The sequence below is a fragment of the Sciurus carolinensis genome, chromosome 7 (assembly GCF_902686445.1).
Source record: "Sciurus carolinensis chromosome 7, mSciCar1.2, whole genome shotgun sequence".
NCBI classification, from domain to species: domain Eukaryota; kingdom Metazoa; phylum Chordata; class Mammalia; order Rodentia; family Sciuridae; genus Sciurus; species Sciurus carolinensis.
In genome coordinates, this window is record NC_062219.1 from 21,419,822 (window position 1) to 21,445,573 (window position 25,752).

Below are 25,752 nucleotides of genomic sequence, written 5' to 3' on the forward strand. Positions count from 1 at the left end.
AGCTAGGTTAGTACAAGTTAGAATAAGGATTACATCTAGTCAGAAAGCATGTGGGCGAGGTGGAGTTAAGCATGATTACATAAATCACGTGACAAATCTTACACTGACACTCAGAAAATCTGGATTTCTTCGGTCATGATTGGCAGGTTAGGTGGATAAAGAATAATGTAAGAATATAATTAAAAGAGAAGAAAAAAATGAGTCTACAGTTTGCAAATCCCCTCGAACCAACCTTTTCATTGTCATCACAGGATTCTGAGTGCTTTTCCACAACTTTGAACATGCTTTCTATGTCGTTTTCTAATTTTTCCATGTCAGAGAAAGGCACACCAGCTTCAAATCCTTCAGTGGTGACCAAATGTTGGTATGACGATGGCTCTTGACCAATGAGCAGCTGCAGAAGAAAAGAGGATCTCTGAAAACGTATTCCTAACTTTCCGTGATTAACCAGAGTGTCAAGAGAGGAAAGAACATTTATTGGCACTGACTTTAATTGCATTCATTCATATACCAATGATTTGACCAATCTGGGCCTCACTGAATTACCAGTTTTCTCCAAAGTCTCACCAGGGATGAGGAGATGTGTAACGGACTGCGGCTGTGCAGTGGATTCTGAGAGCACATGGAAGCATAGCAGACGAAGCTGCCATGATCCAAAAGTCACCCCTGCCAGTCACAGAAGGGAGAATGGCACGTGCCACCCAATGGAAGGACACCCACAGAATGTCTCCCAGTCACACTGCCCAGAAACAGTCCTCTTGGACTGTGATCCCCAAACATTAAAGAACATACTTCTCAATGCAACATTTTCAGATAAAGTCTATGTAAAAATATTTGTATTTCTGTAATTAATGGTAAATACCTAACAATTTTTTAATGAAACTAAATGCAGGAAAATAGCACCTCGTGTTGGCTAAGTGGGAAAACTAGCACTCTCACTATGGAAGTATTAACTAGTCTAAACTTTCTAATGGGCTATTTGGAAGATCTACATAACAGTCTTTGTATGTGCAATTTTGCTGCAATTACAAGGAACTCTCAGAATTGATCCCAAGGACATAATAAGAGAAGAGCAAATAGTTAAGCCTAAAATAATCTTAACAAATGTAATATTCATAAGTCCAATGAAAGTAGAAAATTAACTTAGGAAATTATAACATATCACCTAATGAAATATTCTACTACCATTAAGAATCATGTCAAAGGAAAATACACAAAATGATAGAAAATTGATATTTAAATGTCACTTATGAATTAAAGCAGATATATATGCCAAAATCTTTGCAGAGTTATTCATGGTGATGATAATAATTTTTTTCTTTGTATTTCTTCTCACTCTATCCCCTGTCTTATTCATTAATTTTTTTAATTTTTTATTTTTTTTTATTTTTACAGAATGTATTTTGATTCGTTGTACACAAACGAGGTACAACTTTTCATTTCTATGGTTGTACACAATGTAGATTCATACCATTCATGTAATCATGCATAAACAGTGTGAGGACTCCTCAGAAAATCTGGAGTGGACCCACCTTTTGACCCAGTTATCCCACTCCTCGGTTTATATCAAAGGACTTAAAATTAGCATATTACAGTAACACAGCCACATCAATGTTTATTAGCAGCTCAATTCACAACAGCTAGATTGTGGAACCAACCTAGATGCCCTTCAACAGATGAACGGATAAAGAAACTGTGTTATATATACAGAATGGAATATTATTCAGTCATAAAGAAGAATAATATTATGGTAATTGCAGATAAATGGATGAAACTGGAGAATATCATGCTAAGTGAAATTAGCCAATTCCAAAAAACCAAAGGTCGAATGTTTTCCCTGATAAGTGGATGATGATATATAATGGCAGTAGTAGGGTGGGGGGTGAGAGAAGAATGGAGGAACTTTTGATTACATTATTTTTTATACCAAGAAAATCTCCCATAAATCTATTGAAAAGAAAAAAATGAATTTAGATCACATGGTAAGGAGATAAGGAAAACAAAAGCCAAAGCAAGGCTTTTGTATATTTTCTTTAAGTTGCAAGTAATCCAAGCATATTCATAATTATGAAAGATAATTTGACATACTCTATCAGATATTTCAAATTAAAGCAAGGCTAGATAATGTTTATTTCCTTCCCACAAAAAAAGAGGATCCAACCTCACTGATAATTTTAATACACAACCCTCTATTGGTTGACAATATAAAAATGCTCTCCTGCAAAGGAATTGAACAGGCATTTCACAGAAGAAGAAATACAAATGGTCAACAAATACATGAAAAAAAAATGTTCAACATCTCTAGCAATTAGGGAAATGCAAATTAAATCTACCCTGATATTCCATCTCATTCCAGTCAGAATGGCAATGATCAACAATGCAAACAACACTAAATGTTGGCAAGGATGTGGGGGGAAATGTACACTTATACTTTGCTGGTGGGACTGCAATTTGTGCAACCACTCTGGAAAGCAGTATGGAGATTCCTCAGAAAACTTGGAAAGGAACCACCATTTGACCCGGCTATCCCACTCCTGGGCATATATATACTTAAAAGGACTTATACTCAGCATACTACAGTGACACAGCCACATAAATGTTTATAGCAACTCAATTCACAATAGCTTAACCACGAAACCAACCTAGATGCCTTTCAACAGATGAATGGATAAAGAAAATGTGGTGTATATATACACGGTGGAATATTACTCAGCCATAAAAAGGAATGACTTTATGACTTTTGCAGGTAAGTGGATGGAGTTGGAGATTATCATGCTAAGTGAAATAAGTGAATCCCCAAAAACCAAAGGTTGGACGTTCTGATATGTGAATGCTAACACACAACAAGGTGGGAGGTGGAATAGAAGTTCAATGGATTAGACAACGAGTAATAAAGGGAAGGAGAGGGAGATGGGAATTGGAAAGAGAGTAGAATGAACCCAACATCACGAAGTCAATTAACTTTCCTGTGTTCGTACATGAATACACCACCACTGAAACTCCACATCACGTACAACCACAAGAATGGGATCCTAATAGAGTAAGCTATACTCCATGCACGTATAATATGTCAAAATACACTCTACTATCTTCTCTATCTAAAGAGCATAAAAAATTTTAAACAATATGAAAAAATAAATGCCCTCCTGTGGGCACAACTGAGATCCTGAAAAACACAGAGCCCTGTGAGTCCTCAGAATGGCACCTGGTTTGGACAACCCTGACATCAGCTCTGCCTCCTTCCCACCAAACCATCAAAATATGTTCATCTTTTCACCTTAACATTTACTGAAGCACCCTCTCCATGCCAGGCCTTAGAAGCATGGCGATCAAATGATTCCTTTCCTTCCCTCATAAAACAAGGACAGAAAGAGAGAACGGGAAAAGCAGAGATGGGCAGCATCACACTAGAGCACAGACGAAGACCTTTTCACCAAGAAAAGCTCTCATTTACCTTCTTATAAAATTCATACACCTCCTCTTTAAGTTTATTGAGGCAGGCAATACATCCCTCCATAAAACCTAAATTCTGAAATTACTTGCAACTTTTGCATCTGTCTATGTGTAAGCAAAAAACAAATGTGTTCAGCATGACTATGAAATTATGGGTTTAATATCCGTGCCTTCCTTGGGAATTAGTCTCGTTATTTCACAGTTGATTTTGACTTTGAATTGTTTGAAACCTTTTCTTAAATGAGTTATTTCTTCAATAGTAATTCCTTGTTTTCTCTCTATAGGGACCAACATGAATAAAAGGGACAAATGTTCCATTCAAAGAAAAAGGCAATTAAAGTAATTTTAATTTAAAAAAAGTATGTACATGCTCTATTGCCATCTATCACTCAGACATATTCCCATAAGAAAAATGGTTTCCTATACAAATAGGATAACTCACTTTGGCACTTTTGATATGTTGAGACACCTTTTCATAGTTTCTATTCAGTTCAGCTAATTTGGGTTCTACAAGTTCCCTGCTGGCGATTCCACGTGCATTCATCAAAATAATGGCTTGATCGCGGACATTTTCAACCTGGAGGTTGGCATCATCCAGTTCAGATACTAAACGCTAATTAAAAAAAAAAAATCACAAAATTATTCCATGAGAAGAGGTAAAATCAAACCTGTGTATGATGCTTACTTAGAGGTGGTTTAAGTAAATGTCTGAGATGCCTAATAAAAGCACAATCAACTAGAATAAAAGATGTTCCTATAAAACTCATTGGTGGTCTCAGTTTTTCCCACCAAATAAATGTTAATGAATCAACTTCATGAGAGGAACTTGAACACAAGTAGCTCAGCGCATCCACAAGAGAAAAAACAACAGCAAAACGTCCCCCTCCCGCAACTGTGGCTGATCTGTCTGGGTTTGTTACCTTTATGATTTCTTCCCGTTTATTCGCTGGCTTTTTTTCAATCTCATCCAACAGAGCTTCAGCCTGATAAAGCCAGGTACTTATGTGAGCAACATTTCCATCAAATATTTCCAGCTGGTTTTGATGGTTCTACAAAGGAATTAATAAACTGCTGACACGATCACATAAAATATTTAAGATGATAATCTTAGAAGAGATTTAAAAGACCTTCAAAGAGCTAAGTGTATGTTGAATTTAAAGAAGGGTTGCCAGCTCCCTGCAAAGCTCTCTTTACTGAATAAATCTCAATACCAAAAATGCACAGCTATGGTTCAGCATTTTTAAACTTGACTTAGATCTCAACACAATGCAAAGTTGAAGGAGAATAAAAGACAAAAGTTTCTTTTTCAGTTTCAAGTTTGGCTCTTATTCCTCTTTCTTAGATTGCAACTCATCTCATTGTCCTTCCCAATCGTGTCTTTTCAAAACTCATTGATTATTATTAAATTCAACTGCATTCAATTCTATTCCATTCTGCTGGCTCAACAGACAACACCTGCTTAGAGGGATTGTACCAGGTTTCCTGAGGTGGCATAAAATGTGACTGAGAAAACGAACTTGAAAACAGAAGCAAACAGCTGAGCAGATTAAAACTGGGGAGTTGTTGAGCCTGAGGAAAGACGTCCAACTTGACTCAAAAGGGGGGCAGAGTTTATGATGAAAAAATTGACAGCTTTTAGGAATTATCTTTTATAGGATAAGGGGACTAGAAAAATCTTAGAAGAGTTAATGAAAGCAAACAAATCATTAATCTATCACATAAAAAAAATCATTGAAAAAGAAAATGTGGACTAATAAAATGATCTGAGAAACACATTGACAGTGTGCTGCATTCTAAAAAAGAACAGAGAAGTACCAGATGCATGTATCCCTGTGACACAGCCAAATCCAATATTCTAATAGAACTAGAAAGATGTTGCCTAGAAGGAGAATTTGGAAGGTACAAACTGAAGAAAAGAGAAGCAAAGGCTGTGAGAATGTGGAATAAATCTAGTAATAACAAAAATGACTCTATAAAATATTTAAGAGCATAGTCTACAAGAAGGAATCTCATATTCTTTATTATAATGATCAATGAACTACTCTGTTAGATATGTACTTTTATTCCCATCCCTACATAAACATGAAAATTGAAGCTAAGTGACATTATGCAATTTACCTGGGGTTATACAGATAACAAGTCAGGGCTGGAACATGCATCTATGATAGAGTTTGATCTAAGCCCATGACCTTCCTGCCCTACACACACTAATGGATTGGAATAAATGTTCAAACACATTATAATTTATGTTTTTCTTTCTATATCCATCACCTAGCTAATTCTGTGAATTGAATAAAAGAATAAATTGTAAGTGGCGACACTTTTAGGAGGGGAAGATGGAGGAGCCATATATTCCTTGTTAGTAGAAGGAGGACAAAAAACCACTATGAAAAGTAAATGGTCAAATTTCCATGACATAACAATCAGTATAATGGAATAACCAAAGACGAACATACTTACAACTTTTAACAATTATCATAATCATAACACTAATATTTAAAATTGGTTGTTTACATATAGTTATATGAGACCACTACATGTTTTAAGTGTTTAATCATCACAAGCCCTGTTTGAAAGAGAAAGTATCATAATATCCATTTTGTAGATGAGAAAACCAAAATATAGAGAGTGTTTAAATAACCTCCACTCAAACTAGCAGTCAAAAATTTTACATAGGTTATGAGATGCTAGAACCTGTGCTCTTAACTATATTAGGACATTGTAATGAAAATTAAATACTATGAGACATCATTAGACTGAAACAAAGTATATTTAAATATTAAAGTACATATTTCCACACATACCATAGATATTTTACTCTTTAATAGAGACACTGAACACTTTCTAGTTGTTATCTTGCCAAAAGCAAAAGAAAATGAGATCTAATAAAATTAATTCACAAGCAAAATATTACTGGGACACACAGAAAATAGGATTTGGAATTCCAATCAGAGCTGCGTTCATTTAGAAATAAGTAAAGCAGAAAGGAAGAGGCGAGCATCAAACGCGTCCGGAAACACACCATCAAGGTATTGCACCAGTCCTCGGTCCAGGTGCGAACTCGGCTCCACCCTGCGCTTAGCACACACAGCTTCTCCTCCAGGACGGGTCCACTGCCCGTGACCAAGTTCTGGAGAGTAGCACTGCTCTCTGTGATGGCATTTAAATCCACTTTTCTCTTTTCCAGATCCTTCAGAACATTCTAGAAGATAAAAGCATCAAGACCCACTTGAGCTTTCAGAATATTATAAAATTTATGGGTCCTATATTTTTTAACTTTTCTTTCACCTAAGCACAGTAATCCATGACTTCCTAGATAATCTGCATGTGTCCAAGGTTTACAAACGCAATGTAGCAACATGGTGAGAGTCCTTAAGTTCCTAACAACAATTACAATGTTTAAGTGAATATCAAAGAATGCAAGAAACTGTGATGTGAACAATATAATTATTTCATTTAAGTATAAATTTTATGTATTACAAATATCCTCATCAGAGGTCTAAATTAAAAAAAATAATTTCATTTTTAGGAACTGCAAGCCAGTAAAGCAGAAAGATTCCAGAACTCAGAATTCTAAAACTTTATAATGAATTTGTCTCCTAGATATCATGGGAAACTATTGCATGTGTACTCTGACTACTTGCAAGGATTATATCCTGGAACTAGGTGACTTGACATATAATCTGTCATATAAACATTACAAAAAATTTCATCCTTAGTAAGTCATCGAAGAACTAGAAAGTCTAAGATAGGTCTTACAACCACCATAATATATAAAAGGAATGGTCTAGATACTATAATGATAATCTGACTGATACAATCTTAAATTTGACCAGGCAAAGAGTACATTCACAGAAATGAAAAGTGTGGTCAAAGACAAAGTTCTCGCAATCAAAAAGCAACACGGATACATATCTACCTCACTACTACCAATGCCCTGCACTTTTTAAAATGTGCTGCACCTTCTTAAACCAACATTTAAATCAATCACTTCAAGGACCTACAAGTTTATATTTGAACATCAAAAGATCACATTTTGGAAAGCATGCAAATTGCAAATCACTAGTGAGTAAAAGTTTAAACACTCGCTTGGCCCCTGTCAGTCATTGGTATATTTATGAGAGCAAGGAAATATTTCTTTCACAAATTCTTCTCCAGCAAGGGAGTAAAAAGAAGACCCATAGCCACATACTCCCTAGTTAATTCCTTCAGTCGTTATGCACTGAGGGACTAAAATAGTCTGTAAGAGTTTAAGGAATAACTAACTATGACTAATCAAATTTAAATAATACATACATTATGCTAAAGATTTTTTAGCAAAGAAAATACACTGAAAATGAAAAATGATATTTAAGCTTTAGGATAAAAATACTATTTAGGTGCAGAAATAAAATACCATTTATGTTTTCCATTGAAAATAATTTTACATAATCTTTAAGTGCAAAAACACTAAAATGCTGTGCACATTCCATAAATCTGAAAACACATTCCATAAGTACTGAAAAGATGGGTGATTGTGTTACATACTGATGTTTAATTTGTTTTATTCTAGTGAAAAGAATGTGCTATGCAATTCATATGCTTCATCTTCATTATTTCAAATCTGTTATATGATCAAATGAAATTTTAAGAGTATAATTCCAGGAAACAAATATCATTATTTACAGTCTTTACCTGAAAAAAAAAATGATAAGAATCAGCTAGAAATGAAATTGTATGAGCATAGAAAAAAGATTAAATATTAAATATACAAAATTCAACATCACCTGTGTATTAACTATCAGCAATTAGTAAAAGAGCAAACATGCATGCATTCACACAGCAATAGAACAAATAAGTAGGAATAAACTTCTTGCATATCTACATAATGTTCAGAATGAAAAAAATCAAAACATTATGTAGGACTGTGAAGGAAGTTGGGGGGCGGGGTGAGACATACCATATTAATAAAAATACTTAAAAAGATACCAATTCCCATCCAAAAAATCTATTAATTTAATGCAATTCAAACCAAAATCTCCAACAGTGTTTTTTTTAAATTAGTTGAGACTAATAATAATTCTTCATATAAGACTGATTATATGCTAAAAAGGAAGCAAAAAGACTGATAAAGTCTTTACTATAATTAAAATATAGCATAAAATTACTTAGACAAGAGCCAGGCACAGGGGTATACACCTGTAATCCCAGTCGCTCAGGACGCTAAGACAGGAGGATCGTGAGTTCAAAGACAGCCTCAATAACTTAGCAAGGCCCTAAGCAACTTAGCAAGACCCTGCCTCAAAATTAAAAAAATAAATAGGACTGGGGATATGGCTCAGTGGTTTAATCCCCGGTACGAAATTAATAAATAAATAAAAATAAAACTACCTAGATAAACAGTTAAGGAACTAGCACATTTTGGAGGATCATCAGATCGGTGGAACAGAAAACAAGGAAAAGCAACAGGTACATAAGATATGACTTTGACATATCAGATCAGCAGAGAAAGGATCAATCACTCAATAGACAGTGGTGAAACCACTAGTTACCTGTATGAGCAGTTTAGAGCCTCACCTCATCAAACTCCAGAAGAATTAAGGCATTCAAGGTAAAAAGATGAAAGTCTAAAAGGGCTTGAAGAAACTATAGTATATAAATATAGTAAATATAAATCCCATGACCTTGGAGTAAAGTTGGCCTTTATAAACACTAAAGGCAGAATAATGAAGGAAATATGGATACCCTGTGTTTAAAAATACACATAACCATGTTTGTTTGAAAAACTTTAAAGAAAACTCCACGGGCTGCAATAGCTTTTTGCAATAATACTCAACATACTAAGAAGTAATAATCTTAACAAAGAGCTTAAATTAAAAGACTAATCTGGGGATAGAAAAACTGGTCAGAGTTACAGGAAAAAGGACATTTGTAAAAAGTTATAGGTGGCTATAAACTTATGGAAAATATTCTAATTCAATAACAAAAAAATAATGATGTGTGCCTACTGTTGTCAAAGATGTAATTAAAGCAAATAGAATTCTCATTCACAGGCACACATATAACATTTCCAAAGGGCAATTTCCTAATATGTTTAATGCCTTAAGACAGATTTATCCTTTGAACTAATAATTTTAGGGCTAAATAGTTATCACATATGAATGTAAGCTATGGTTTAGCTATGAATATATTCATCATCATATTACATACAATAGTGAAAAACAGAAGTGATTTCAATAGGACAAAAATTAAATTCAGGAGATACTGTGCATATCCCTAACACGTAAGACAACACTCATAGGTGAAGGAAAATGTTGAAGATATAAATTTTTAAAAGAAAGTTAGGAAACACTAGATATGATATAGTTTCTTTTTAAACATATAACTGTGCCTGTTCTTGTCAATATGTACCTGGAAAAAAAAAAAAAAAAAGACAGGAGGGTAGTATCTGAGCCTAGATGATTTGGCTCCTGCCTTTGTTTTTTGGCTTGTTTGTTTGTTTGTTTGTTTTTGGTAGCACACTGTGCAAATTCCATCCAATTAGCTTACAGTACTCCATTTTCCCAATTATAATTAGTCACAGGCAACCACAGTATGAAAATATTAAATGAAAAATTCAATCAATAGACAATTTAGGAGATATAAATTGTATGCTGTTTGAGGAGCATGGAGGAATTTCCTGTTGTCCCACTCCTTCCTGCCTGAGATGGACTGTGGGGTCAAGATCACACCCTACTCATCCAGAAGTCACTTAGCAGCCCTCTCGTTGAGTAGACGCACAGCTGCTAAGTCATAGGGCTTGTGTTCCGGGAACTGTTGTTATACTTCATAATGGGCTCAAGTGCTACTTGTGATCGCCACAATGCAGAAGGCCAAGGAACACCCATAAAACGAGGGCGTGAAGGGAAAAGTACAAGTCGTCAGCTTCATAAGGAAGGAAAAGCATCCTGTGCTGCAAGTGGTACAAATTTTCTACCTGAAATTGTGCAGAAGGGAAAAGAAAACTGCTCATTTTGCTGTCTCACCTCAAACTGCAAAAGTGATAGCCACAGTGAACGATGAGAGATCTGTTAAGATGGAAAGGCATCAACTTTCTGTGTACAAATATAGGGAAAAAGCACAATAATACAGGCCGTGGTATTATCTGCAGTTTGGAGCATTCGCCAGGGTTCATGAAATAAATTCTCTATAGATAAGAGGGAACTGCTGTACAAAAATTATGTTACTATTAAGAAAACAATGACTTATTTTTGTAGTTGTTGTTTTGGTTTGATTTGTTTTGGTTGGTACAAGGGATTGAACCCAGGGGGACTCAGCCACTGAATCACATCTCTAGTTCCATTTTTTTTATTTTGTATTTTGAGACAGGGTCTCACTAAGTGGCTTAGGGCCTCACTAAATTGCTCAGGCTGGCTTTGAACTTGTGATTCTCCTGGCTCAATCTCCTGAGCTGCTGGGATTACAGCCTGTACCACTGCGTCCAGGAAAACAATAATGGTTTTTAAGGTAGACTGTACAAAGAAGATATTCCTTGAACAACTTGAATTTAACAAAAGCCTCTGCTTTGCATTTACCCACACAACACCCCCCATTCTCTCTCACATCCCTTTCTTCACCCCTTTCACTCAACAAATCTGATGGCCATGATTACACTTTTTGTAAGCTATTTTCCACAGTGAGACTACTCTTCCCAGTGCCTAGTACTTCATTTGCTCTCAAGTGTCATCTCCACTGAGCATTCAAGGTAAGCAGCAGGGGGAAAACCCACAGCAAACACCTGCAGAGACTGTCACAGGGATACCCTTAGTGCAACTCTGAAGAGACCAGGCAGATCAACTCTCTAGCCTCTGCCACTGCAAAATCATTATAGGGCCAAAGAAAAGTCTTGTGTTGATTTTGTTCAAAAATCTCACTATCTACTCTTGACACTAAATAGTTTATAATTGAAAGATCAGTTATTGGTAAATATATACATATAGATGTATATATTAAAGAATTAAAATCAAAATGCAGTCTGTAAAAATAAAAATAATAATTAAAAAAAGAATTAAAATCAGCACAGGACTGAATATTGAAAAAAATTACACTGATTTTGAAGGTGGCTCATTAAAATGTTTCAAATATCACATAATCATAAGGCTTATAAAGGACTGGATGATCCATGTGAGCTTGATGCTTTGGGAACAAGATAAAAATATCTTTTAAAATTGTTGTTTTTAAAATGTTCTTCTTGGGACACAGAAATGGAAAATAGAAATGATCCGCCTGAGCTGCAACTTACTTTAGCCCAGGAGATTTCTGTATCCAAGTCAGCAAGCACACCTTCCAAAGTGGACTTGTGAACCAATTCCGCTTCAGTAGCAGAGAGCCATTCCAAAAGGGAGGCAGACTCTTTCTTCATTTTCCGAGCCAGCTGAGATGCTCTTTCCAGGTCCTGCTTTCCCTCTGTCACCTGAACAGCAGAGACAAAGTGAAAAGGGGATTGAGACTGAGGTGAGGATGAACATGAATGGGAACAAATCCAAATATCAATTAAAGATTGAAACTGATTCACACTGAACCCCCAAGACCTGCATAACCTTTACCTGCAACACGTCAGAATTGTCCAACCTTGCGTTTCTGAAAAAAGACAATCTGCTTTAGTAGCCGTGGGTCAGACGACCCAGGGTTGTGATCGTAGCTCCTGACACTGGTAGAAGCCCACCCTCAAAGGTCTGTAATGAGGATGAAATGAGAGAAACACTACAGGAAGGACGTAGCCCAGTCCTTGGAACAAGATTAAGGAATCAATAATCAAGTATGTATTATAGTTTGAATAAAAGATAGCAGAATCCTCTCAATGAAAAACTCAATTTGAAAAGCACATATATACTATGTTATGGCAGTTTTAGAGAGAAAAAAGCACTACTTTCACAATGGTATGTTTTACAATTAATGACATGATTTACAGTACTATGCAATATAAACCTTATTATTATTTTGTTCTTCTTGTTTTGTTCTGTTTTGATTTGGTTTGGTTTTAATACCAGAGATTGAACCTAGGGGCACTCAACCACTGAGCCACATCCCCAGTTCTTTTTATTTTTTATTTAGAGATGGGGTCTTGCTTACAGCCTCCCTAAGTTGCTGAGGTCGGCTCTGAACTCATGATCCTCCTTTCTCAGCCTCCCCAGTTGCTGGGATTACAGGCATGTCCTAGCTTGTTCCTCTTCTTGTTGATAGAAAGCAAAACATTCACCCATCTCCTAATACAGTTTCTGTCTGTGCTAAGGAATCCTATAAGTGTTATGTAATAAAATCCACCACAGCTCTGGGATAGTATTCTCTCCATTTTACAGATAAGGGAAATGAAGCTTAAAAAGATTAAGGTCAAACAGAGGTAGCACAGTCACCGAACAGAGCGGGGTGCAAGCCATCACACTGCATGACAGTATTCCCAAACCAAGAACAATCATTCACAACACACAGTTGAGAAGACACCACCTTAAAGGGCGTAACAGCACAATGCATAAAGTGATTTCTTATTTTGATGAGTATTTGTGTATAGATAATAACATCTAAGTAGTATAGTGATATGTCATGTGAGATGAAATTTCTTGGATGACATAAAATGACATAAAGACCAAATTTTGTTAATAAATAACGAGGGATTATATTTGTTTCTTCTGTTCCCCACCCCTAGTTTCAATTTCACTTTATTAAATGCCTTCTCAAAAGTGTTATTTTTTCCCATAGATTTTACTCAAAATGCATGACTCTCATAGCACCTCAACACAGACTTTAGGAAACAAACACTTGACTTATATTTTTAAAAAATCTCATGAATTCAAATGATACTTATCTGACTTTGACATGTCTAGACAGTTATATAACCATTATAAAACTTAATGCCAAAAAATTTGTATATACCAGGATGAAAATCATTTGCAGTTCAACTTATAACAATTTCTACTTTTTTCAGTCTAATCGATACATTGTAAGATGTTCTGGTATTGAGTTAGCCCACTGCAGGTTGTGACTCCTCTACCTGGCCACTTGTCCCTTCTTCCTCGTGGACATTCAATCATTTCTTCTCAGTGGGCTCCTCTCCATCAGCTAGTAAGCATGCTCATACTCACCACTCACACTTAGAAAAAGGGGGAAAAGCCCTCTGGGGGCCCCTTCTCCCCTAAAGACCTTCCCCCCTCTCCTTTTCCCATACAAATCCTCAAATCCATTTTCTTATAGTACCGGTTTTAGTGCCTCGCTTACCACACGTAGTTCAAGCCAGGCTACTCCGGCTTCTACCACCATCAAGTCAGTGAGAAAGCCGCGACAAGGACATTCTATATGCTCTCCACACATATCCTCCTCCTTCTCTCCAATTCAGTCTCAAAAGTGCAGTGAATGGCTTTTTAAAAAATGCATGCCTGAACCAGTCATCTACAGACTAAAAACCCTGCATAACTGCTTGCTAATCTTGAAACAGAGATTCAGACCTTTGACAAACTCGGAGACACCAGCAGAGTGGGTTTCATCCTGTCTCCCTGACATCATGTTCCCCACATGGGCACCGTCTCTCTCTAGCCAGCTGCCTCCTGCCGTGGGGCCTTCACACACGCTGTTCCATGAGCCTCAGGAGCCCCTCCTCCACTTTCGCCCAGGATACTCCTACCCAACTTTCAGGTCTCAGCTAATGCATCACTTCTGTTATGGTTTAGATGTGAGATCTAAACCATATGTGAGATCATTCAAGAACTGTCAGAGGTTAAAAAGATCAAATTATAAGAGGTGAACTTAATCAATGAATTAATCCACTGATATGGATTAACTGGACAGTAACTATAGGCAGGGAGGATGGCTAGAGGAAGTAGGTCCCTGGGTATATGCCTGTAGGGTTGGTATCTTGTCCTTAGAGAGCAGAGTGTTCTCTCCCTCTCCCTCTCCTTCTTAGTTGCCATGTCCTGAGCTGCTTCCCTCCACCACATCTTTCCACCATGATGTTCTGCCTCACTGGGACCCAAAGCTATAAAGTCAACCAACCACGGTCTGAACCTCTGAAACCATGAGCCAAAATAATCTTCTCTTTCTCTAAGTTGTTCTTCTCAGGTCTTTTGGTCACAGTGACACAAAGGCTAACTAAAACAACTTCCTCAAGGAGGTTTTCCTAACCAAAGACCGGACCAAATCTTTTATCTATAAAGTGTCATAGACATCCCTTCAGAACACTTCAGACTGACAGTCAGGAATTACTTCATGTAACTACTTGATTGAGAGTTAACTCTTTCACTACCCAAAAGATGACTTATGTTTTTGCTTTCCACTGTATTCCTACTACCTATATATACAGTGAAGTCTCAATTATGCTGAATAAGAAAATTAGTAAATGCCAAAACCTAATTCATGCTAAAAACTAATTAGAGAATTAGTATAAAAACCAGCAAATCCATTCTCATCCCTATAATGTCCCGCCAGTGAATAAATAATACATAAGAAGTAATTTCAACTATATGATACCAAAAAGAAGCTCTGAGACACGAGTTCCAGATGTATAATGCATCAAAATATATCACACCAACAACCTCATCTTGCAGAAGTGAGATCAAAATCACCTAGAAAAAGTATGAACTGTTCATTCTTCTTGGTTTTAAGTTGATAACAAATTTTCAGTTATTTTTCTCTGGGTTTATGCAGAAACTTCAACCTCACTTGAAGCAGAAGTTGTTAATATTTAATGATGGAAGCAAGATCCAAAACTTTGCCCAACAGTTTTTCAACACTGGCCATGTTTCACTTCCTCATGTGCCTTTGTTCTCCTGGTCTTGGGGCCAGATTCTCAAAGAGAAAGGACAAAAGCCTGCACGATCCACTCAGTCCATCACAGTAAGTGACCCAACAACCCCCATGTGGAGTCACTGAAATGCCCAAATTTTGGATGTTTCTTGGCAGGAGTTTAAGCCCTGGTAGATTAATATGAACTTCCTGTCACTTCATATTTACTAGCTGATGTTTTAACATTTCTCAATAGACTATTCAATTTAGAAAAACCAAGACCAATAACTTGAGTTTATACAATGACTATTATTGGTGGAATTTGCTTAGAATAATTTATGAATGTCAGTAGACATTGAAAGTATAAATATTAATCTGGATTAAATATTAAAAATAACTTTCTTAATTCACTATTAATCATCACAATAGTAACACACACATTTAAAGAAATACAGCATGGAACATGAATTAATGCCACATACATTTTCCAAGAAAGTAAAATTTTAAAATATATGAGAGGACTGGGGGTTGTAGCTCAATGGTAGATATGTACTTAGCATGCACAATGCAAAATTCCCATTATGAAACAATAAGATAATAATGCATAAAAGCACATGAGAGAGAGGAAGTAAGTTGTAGCACTGCTCTCCTTACCTGGGCACCCAGGTCATTGTACAGGACCTTCAAAGAGGTCAGTTGCTCATCCATCCCTTTAGGGTTGTCCGTTTGCTGCTTCTGGACAATGTGCCTCCCTGTTTTGATTACAGTCTCCACTTCAAGTTTGACTTCACTCAAGGTTTTATAAAGTTTCTTAAAAAACGAAAATAACAAATTTCACATTGTAATAAAAATTTGCCATCTGGGATCCTCTCAGAACGCAGCTTACACAGATTGACAGCTAAGAACTAACGAAGGAGGTCAAAGGGCCTTCTCAAATGGGGTTCAAAGGTCGAATCAAGTGAAATCAAGGTTGTAATAACTTTTTCAAATCAGATAAGAAAATAAACTAATAGAGGTTATGCTGGTTTGAAAAAAACTCAGACATGTTTTAAATGTTGATGAAATTACTTAATAATACAATATGGATATTTTTCCTACATAAGATGGGGAAAATATTAGCATAAATGTCTATCGTGTATAAAGTTACATTCTAGGGCTAGGTTAGCTCATTGGTAGTACATGTGCTTAGCATGCATGAGACCCTGTGCTTGAATCCAGGACCAGAGAATAAACTCAGGGTTTCACACATGGAGGACAAGGACTCTACCACTGAGCTACATCCTGAGTCCCCCCAAAAATTTCATTAAAAAAAAAAAAAACTAAACTAAATGCTATGACTACAAAAAGCCATCACTAGCTATTTCTGGCTATTGGAATTTGGAATTATTAACCTTTATGTGTTTCTGTTTCTCTGAAGGAGTAAGCCCACCAGAAGGAGCAGGTACTACTCATGTATTGAAGATATATATAAAACTTCATCTATGAAGATGAATATGACTACATAATATCAGAGTTCTATAGGTCAAATTCAGAGCCTCACTGCACTCACCTCAAACCCCAAAGCTGTCTGGGCAGCTCTGCTTGACTCCATACATCATCCTCCTAACCTGAAACATCTCACGGGACACTGTCACCTAACACAACAGTGAGCCACTTACATGAGTCAAGGACAGTGCTTACTCTGTTTGCCACTCTATCCCAATGAGTAAATAAATGCTTACATATATGCACATGGACATTCAACTTTTTCCTATTTGTGCACTCTTCCACTCAATTAAAAGCAGACATTTAGACACTGTAGTTTGAAGGAACACAAAGATTCTTCCCTGGCTTCTCATCTCTGACAAGTGTCAACTTGTCTTTTTATGATCCTCAAGCAGAACACTAAATCTAAGATCCCGCCCTCCTAGCCTCATTATTTTAAAATTTCTATACAATTGAGTTTTAAAGTTCAAGATTAAAATAGTAATAAAGCTTTATATATCATTTCTTCTTTCCAATTTTAGGTATAGACTCTGATTTAAACTTTTATTTCCCTAGCAAATGAATTTCTTCATAATGTAATCTTCCTGACATCCATTCTAAGAATAAATTTTTCTTCCATATTTTAGGCTTCAGCTTTATAAAAATTAGTAGTTAACAGTGCACTTTCCTTGGAAGGGATTTTTTTTTTTAATGTGTTAATATTCTTGACATCTATCCTAGGTACCTTTCTTCTAGTTAACTCAAATTTATCCTTGAAAACTTTGCTTACCAGCCACATTCTTCTCACGTCTTTCCTAACTTCACAATGGGACCTTGCTGTACAATATATGTTTCTAGTTGTACAATATATAATGTCATATTTTAAAAGCTAGAGTAAATTTGTAATACATGCTAGTTACATGTTTATTTTAGTTACTGTATCTCATTACACTGTGATTATTGACTTTACTCTCTCCTATGTCTCATCTCTTAAAATTTCCTTGGAAAGGAAAGACCACACTTCATAATTTTTAATGTGTTTTCCATCATTACCTCCCTGTGTTTAGCAAACTCTAGACTCATGACCATGTGCAGAAGTGATAGCCTGAGTCATATTAACTGCCAGGCATGTGACTCCCCAACAGCTCACCATGCACTTGTCCAGGTGGGTCTGGATGACCTCAGGGTCTACATCCTTCACATCCAGAACGTGAAGCTCAGCTTTCACACCATCTAGCACACGCTTACAGTCCAGCATGCGCTGCTCAAAGTTAGCAGGCTTCTGGAAAAGCTGGAATTTGGTAGACACCTCTCGAAGTTTCCTCTATTTGCAGAAATGAAAGTAATAAGCAATTCACGTCAGAATGACAATCTCTCTCACAAGAAGGTATCAATACAAGACATACTGCTAAAAAGTTATACCATAAAGCACAAATAAAAACATTCAGTATCATGACAAAAGAAGAAAAATCTTAAAGAAACTCAGTGAGGCTACCTAATCATAAAAGTGTCATGAATTTGTGTCTTCATTCATCTCAGAAATAATAAATGTGGATAATGCTAGTCTCACTAGAATTAAAATTTCATTAATTTTCTCACCTGTTCAAAAACTATCATTCAGGAACCTAGAATTCAAATGCCCTTCATCCCAAGTTCAGAGTGAAAACTAGTCTCTCATAAACCATTAAGGAACTTAGCAACGTGCATCCCAGGCACCTCAGTGTAATGGTTCATTTGAATGGTCAACTTGACTGGATTAAGAGATGCTAATGATTAAGAGGCCTCTGGGTGTGTCAATGAGGGCGTATCTAGGAATGATGGGCATGTGGGACAGTGAACTGGAGTGGAACTGGAGTGGATAGTGAACCCTCCCCAAGCATGGGCACCACCACCCAATAGGGTGGAATAAAAATTTTAAGAACAAGGAAGCAGATGCAAATGCAAGCTCGCTCTTCTTGAAGGGGTTCTTGACTGTTGCTTTGATGGTCTGAAGATACCGGACTCTGGCTTCTTCACTCTTCCAAAGCGGACTCTGCCAGTGATTCTCCAGGTAGTTTCCACAAGCCTTGGTCTCAGACTAGGGTTGCACTGTTGATCCTTCTTGTTCTGGGGCTTCCACCTATTGGACTGTGCAGTTACTGGTTCTTGCAGTTTTCTAGACTGCAGATGGTCACTGTGGACTATCCAGCTTCTGGTCATGTAAGCCAATCTAATAAATCCCCTTTTTATAATCATAATTCCCGTTGATTCTGTTCCTCTAGAGAACCCTGACTAATACACTCAGCCTGCCCAATGCATCAACCACACGAGTACTGACAGGGGCTCTGTACTGAAACAACAGTCCATAAAGCTAACTTCTAAAGCTAGCTCACTCTCTCTTCTCAACTATAAAAATCAGATTCAGTATTTTTCCACCCATGCACCAATTTGCTTCTGCTGCTCTGGAGTGCAATGCACCTTCAATATATCACTCCCATTCCACGGTCTGCATCATAAAGAATACCAAAGGCACCTGTAATCATCTTGTGCTCTTTTTCTTTTTACATTGCTTCAGTCATATTAAAAAAGAAAAGCAAGTGCCTCGTCCTGTTTACCTGTAGTATGTCCATCTGACTCCCTCCTCTAGCAGACCTGCCCTCTGGGGAGGTCGGAGGCTGGGAACGCTGATTCTTTCTCAACTCCTCCAGAGTGAGCTCGTGGGCTGAGATCTCTGCTTGAATTTTCTACCAAGAGATTAGAAAGAGGAGAGGGTGGGTTTTTTAAAAAGCATAAAAAGAAACAATTCAAAAATCCCATATAGTTGTATAATTTATAATACCACATTTTAAAAGCTAGAATAAATTTGCAGTACATCTAATAATAATATGCACCACAACCACAGCATGCTGTGCACATGCCAAGATCTTTGCATTGGTCATCTCCAATGTTCACAACTTATTTATGAAGAAGACCTTGCCCCAACCTCATAGAGGCTGAAAACTACAGTTTAAATGTGTTGGCCATTTGCCGGGCTCACACGGGGAACAAGAGAACACCAAAACACAGGAGCTGCCTGATGAGTACGGTGACCTTTTCTCACCAACTCTGGCCCACAGCAATACCTGAGCTTCCTGGGGAACTTGGAAGGCATCTATCCTGTCCGTCAAATATGTGGTGAGCTGTTTATCCAGCTCCCCCAAACTCTCCTGCAACACTTGAAGCATGTGGTCAGTTTCCCGCAGGACCTGGAGCTGCTTTTCCAAAGAAATCTGCTTGCTCTCCGCCTACACAGAGGAGAAATTTAATCATTTGTACAAATATAAATTGCTAAATATGCACTCCGGCCATGAAGACTATAAAAGCACTAACTAGTTCAAGGCTTTGACCTTCCTTATAAATAAATCATAACTACATCAATGGTAAGAGTGAAAATATCCATCCAGTATCTTTTATTCCTTGAACTAGAAGCAGAAATTATTAATTTCTACTTTTCTCTGCATAAACTATAACAAAATACAAAAATGGAAAGATCTCCTACAGAACACAATAAGTAACAAAATAAATGTTATCTATTATATAATAAAATGTTAAAATAAATGTTATTTATTATAAACTTAGAGCATTCTTAGGAATCACCAATGTTTATCAATAAAAATGTAAAATATAACAAGAATATGTATCAATAGAGAAAACATCTGAATCTCTGTTTTCCAAAGTCTAAAACAAGTTTCAAAGATACACATGTGTCTAACCACTATTTGCTGTTCTTTGGAATTAAGTTTGATGTTATTCATGGGTTACATAACAACAGTTATTATTTAGTACATGTTTCAAAATATCTAATACCCAGCATTTCTAAAAAAAAAAAGAAAAAAAAAAAGCAGTGTCCTTTAACTAATGATAGGAACACGCACACTGAGATTTAACCTGGATGTGAACCAAGAGATTAGGGCTTTCAACAGCTATGTCAAATTCTGATGGCCCTAATTTTTATGCTAGCATATGATTCTTAAGGGAAATTAAATAGTTCACAAACAGAAATAATCTCAAATATAAGTGGTTTTTAATCGTCAGGTTCAGCCTGCCTTATGAACATGAGGTCCATTCTTCCCTACCTAAAGTCCTCAAGCACCAATAATGTCGGTCACTAACTTTGACCAACATTAAAGTTTTAACCAGCGTTAACCAACTTTAACCAATATCAACACTCCATTAGATGTGGAGCTTGGGGTCAGCTCTGGATCATAAACTCCCAAACAAACTCATCCATGTCCTGATTCTTACCAGGTGACTTAGATCTTCATAGCGACTGTTAAAAGCCTCCAGTTTCTCACTGATGATGTCATCTAGGATCCCCCCGTCAATCAGAGTCTGGCCAAGTTCCCGAATCTGGGTGCGATTATCTGCTGGGTGGCGCAAAACAGATTCCAGAGACTGGACCAGGGGTAGAGAAAAAAAATATTTACTAGGGCAAAATGCAGCAAACAGTCTAGAAAAATCCCATTTTTAAAACAAATAATTACATTTTCTGGAAATCAATCTAAGTAACCATACCAGCAATTAAGTAAACAAGTAATAAATAAAATTATTCATCATGGTATTAATAATTAATAAAGCTGAGAAATCAGCACGAATGAGAGGTGATGATACGATTTCATAAAAATAATTTCAATAATTATTAATTATGTGAGAAATTCTCATAATATATAAGGCTTGGAAGCAGAAGTAGTACCATGCCAACAAAACTATCTGAACTGAAAATAATATGTTACTAAAAATAGGACTCATTTTTCTGTAAGATATATAGAACAAATAAAAGTGTGTCTGACATAAACACTTTTATTTACATAAATCTAATGAGCTAAATATTATTCCCATCTTACAGATTGGAAAACTGAAGCTCAGAGAGATGAACTAACTAGTCTACATATACTTGATTAATAAAAAAAAAAAAAAAAGAGCTACGATTCCAACTCAGCTCCAAAGTTACTGTGACCCAGTGCAGCGGTAAGTATACATAAAAATAATAATTAGAAAGAACCAAAGTATTTAAAAAATGTTTATTTTAAAGTTTGCTTTCTACTTTTCTCTGTTTTTCAAGTTTCTAGAATGCACATGTGTTTACTTTCATATTAGGAAAACATGTTTTCTTAAAGAAGCATTCCCTTATTTTTCATTTCTCTCAATCTCTCACTCTGCTTTATTTGAGAAATGACAGTTTCTCTCCAGCAAGGCATCCATCTCCTGGAATGTAGGTCCCGCAGTTCACTTACTTCTGACCTTCAATCCAACCATCCATTCAGTGCCCACAGAGCACCTCTCCAAATTTAAAAGCTCTTTTTTTCCTTAAGCGAACCTAACCTCATTGCATCACAATTCCTTTAAGAAACAGTTCTGAAGTTATCCTGCATCTCACTGTAACTGAGAAAAGAAGAATCAGGGGCATCTGTTGGTCCCCAGGAGTTGGAAGACCAGCCTTGAAGACCAGCTCTGATGACTGGACCCCCAGCCTCCACCACTGCCCAGGCCAGTCTCTAACTTGTAACATCTGGAGAGGACGGACCAGAAGCCACTGCAAACACAGTTATGGCTGTGCTTAGTGAGAAAAATAACTTTATGAAGAAGCAAGTGAGAGGCTGTCCTAATCACATGCAGAGATATGTCCAGGGATTGGGAAAATAAACTGGAACCCACTGGAGAGCTTTACCATTCAGAAGGCACTAACTGTCACACAGCTAATGGCCTCGGGAGGCTGATGCCAGAAGGTCCTGTTACTCTAAATCTGCCTGACTGCATAAATACTGCAGGCGCTGAGGAAAAGGAGTCCCACGGAAAACTACTGAGGAAGCGAACCCATTGGGTACAAAGAGCCGTGCGCTCCTCATTTTAATAAACATGTGCCCTCGCGGCATGGACAGAAACACCACCCAGAGCACTGGTTCCAACCTCGAGGGCTTCGCCGACTGCGTCCGTCCTCTCTGGCAGCGCCTCTGTGCTCTTCACCCGCTCCTCCAAAGTGTTCAGCCACGTGGTTTCAAGATCCAAATAGTGAAGCAGCTCAATCCAGCAAGACCACACCTCCTAGAGCACGCAGAGAAAACGCTGAAATTGTCCAGAAACCACTGCATACGTCGTTACCTCTGGCGTTGCACATTCTCTTTAATCAATAGTAATTTCATTTAAAGATAAGTATGTGTGGGAGTTTGAAACTGGTGGAGTTGCAATTTCCAATAAGGGCAACAAAACTGAATTTGTCAATAAATTATATCAGACTATTAAGGTGGGGGGATAAGGAGAAAAGGGCCAGAGGCCACCTCGCTGTTTGCAATAAAATACAAGGATCTGACTATTGTCAAAAATAAAACTATGTAATAGAAAAAAAAAGGAGAAACAGTACTCGTTTTTTAAACAGAAGGTAAAAATCACTCATAACTGCAATATTTTAAATCATTTCATTGGAAATTAAAATCTCCTGGGGCACACTCAATTCCAGCTTAGAGGTCATTGAGAGTTTACTGCATGGCCTTTCCAGCTGTTTTCTAATTCCTGCCAACAGGTCTATAGAAGAAGAAAGCCACAGTTCACCGACAAAAGGAGTTAGGGTTAGGGTTGATTCTGTGTTGGTTGCATTACTCATTCCCCACTACTAAGGTTTCCGCAGAAGAGAAGGGACTGTCAGAGAATGCATACATTTATACACTGATATTCCTTTATCCCCTATAAGAAACCTATCTGATGGAAAATTTTAGGAAAGAACTCAGGTCTGAGTCCTCTGGGTCTGTTGTCTTTTAGATCTACTGACTACATGGAGGCCCACCCTCTTCTGTGCTCTGGGTAAGGTCTGCTTACAGAACAAGAGTCAGCAAAACATTCTATAATGAGCCAGACAGAAAATATTTTGGTTTAAGGGGCTATATCCAGTCTCTGTCACAGATATTTCTTTGGCATGTGTATGTGGGTGGGTGAATGAGTTTCTGTGGGTCTATGTGTATTTTTTTTTTCAGTCTCAGAAATCACCCTTGGTTAACCAGGTGTGCAAAACAAGTCACAAGCTAGATCCGAGCGTGCAGTCATAACTTGTGACCCTTGGCTTAGAGAAAAATGAAAAAGAGGTTTCTAGTCCCCCAAATTTCTACCATCAAAAGGCAGGGAAATCTGCTTAGATTCAAGTTCAATCTCCTTACTTACAGGACAGAGAGAACAACTGAGAGATCCTTCCCAAGGGCAGAACTGATCCTGGATCAAGTCACTTCCTTACTAGTTGGTCTCAATTACACATATTTACCTCAGCGCAAGTAGACTCAGAACAATCAACTAACGAGTGAATTTACTTTAAACATTACTGTTGACTTTTTTTTTACCATTACAGGATTTAACACAATATAATCATTTGTTCAAGGGTGAATTGAATGTAAATTGTTATAAATTAAAATGCTTCTTAAATCTCTCAACAAGACTAATGGAAAAAAAAATCTTTCCACAAGATATTTTAAAATGGGTTGGGGTGTGGCTCAGTGGTAGAATGCTTGTCTAGTATGTGAGAGGCACTGGGTTCAATTCTCATCACCGCACATACATACATACATACATACATACATAAATGTCCATCGATAACTAAAAAACTTTTAAAAAAAGATATAACAAAAATCTTACTCATGAAAACAAACAAGCAAAATCTTAATTTTATTAAAATAATCCCATAGAATCATCTACATCTCAAATCTAATGGCAAAAAAGATTTTATCTAAGGTCCAGCAAAATGCCTGTGTTTTGTTTTTATACCAGTGTTTTTAAGTTCTTTTCCTTCAGGTAACCCTCTTAACTTTACATACTTGGAATAAAAAACTTCAGTATATCTTTAACCCAGGCAAAACAAAACAAGGGAGATATAGCTGTACATTCTGGAACTGGGTGACTGGAACAGACCCTGCAGATCATCTCTACATGAAAATCTTGATACACGCAAAAATTCAAGTCTGAAGATATTAAATGACTTGCTAATTAACTTTCTGACAACTGGAGACAGATCTCGATTTCCCCTTTTTTATTTTTTATTTTTTGGGTTACCGGGGATTGAACTCAGGGCCACTTGACCACTGAGCCACATCCCAGTCCTTTTTGTATTTTATTTAGAGACACGGTCTCACTGAGTTGTTTAACGTCTCACTTTTGCTGAGGCTGGCTTTGAACTCACGATCCCCTTGCTTCAGCTTCCTGAGCTGCTAGGATTACAGGCATGCACCACCGTACCTGGCTCTTTTAAAAAATAAATCTCCCTTACATTTTTTATCAACCTATTCCCTTAAAAACTACTTTTCCTTTTTGATCCAATATATGGGAGAGGGATGGAGATTTTTTTCCTACCAAGATATGGAAATGGTCAGTACATTAAAGAGTTTGAATCTGACGGATGTTTCACTCAGAAAACATATCTATCATACCTCTAGTGTGTGGCACTTTCCTCTGATCCTGTTACAGAGAAGTTGATAATTCTCCAGCACCACGTTCAGCTCAGACGTCAGTTCCTGGCCACCAGAGGGCACCTTGGCAGCTAATAATTTGATGTTGTCCTTGAGAATCTTCACTCTCACCTCCTTCTGCAACACGTCCTCTTTGGCTCTCTGTTCCAAGAAAGGATGAACTTGAAAAAATGTCTCCTTGTATCTATAGCCACTTTCTTTCATTTTTTAAGAAAAATAACTAACAAAAATTAAAACATCTACATGATTCTAACTGCCTACCTGAACCATTTTTTAGGTAATCACTATCTTGAGTGCAAGGTAAATTTCATGCATTAGGTGACTCAGGGCACACAGTCCCCACAAAGTATTATTTAATAACATCCAAGTTAACCTAAATTGTGTTTACCAACAGGAAATATTTTCAAATTCTGGCTCCAGGATAACAATGTAAATGAATTCATTTAAATGGATCCATGAAGGTCTGAGCATCTTGGACCAAAATAAGTGAATCTGTACCCTTAAAAAAATGTGTGGCATCATTGAAGAGGCATCCTTTAAAAAGTCCTACCAAAAATTGAAGCAATTTTTTTTTTCCTCCTAGAACATGGGTACATCTATTCTCCTGATAATGAACAGCAGTTCAAAGATGATAAAGTTAGACTGG

General features: G+C 37.0%; 1 protein-coding gene across 7 annotated transcripts in view; it reads right to left on the reverse strand.

The window, feature by feature from the left end:
* Nucleotides 1-25,752, reverse strand: part of Utrn (utrophin) — a 517,740-nt gene that overhangs the window by 317,389 nt on the left and 174,599 nt on the right. For all 7 annotated transcript variants that reach the window (XM_047558901.1, XM_047558897.1, XM_047558902.1 and 4 more), the window contains 12 exons: nt 25,068-25,247; nt 22,573-22,707; nt 20,911-21,060; nt 19,749-19,910; nt 19,242-19,370; nt 17,798-17,971; nt 15,838-15,993; nt 11,714-11,884; nt 6,476-6,655; nt 4,374-4,502; nt 3,896-4,066; nt 233-394 (listed from right to left, as the gene is read on the reverse strand). In XM_047558901.1, coding sequence (XP_047414857.1) covers nt 233-394; nt 3,896-4,066; nt 4,374-4,502; nt 6,476-6,655; nt 11,714-11,884; nt 15,838-15,993; nt 17,798-17,971; nt 19,242-19,370; nt 19,749-19,910; nt 20,911-21,060; nt 22,573-22,707; nt 25,068-25,247 — 1,899 coding nt within the window. The remainder of the gene's footprint in view (nt 1-232; nt 395-3,895; nt 4,067-4,373; nt 4,503-6,475; nt 6,656-11,713; nt 11,885-15,837; nt 15,994-17,797; nt 17,972-19,241; nt 19,371-19,748; nt 19,911-20,910; nt 21,061-22,572; nt 22,708-25,067; nt 25,248-25,752) is intronic.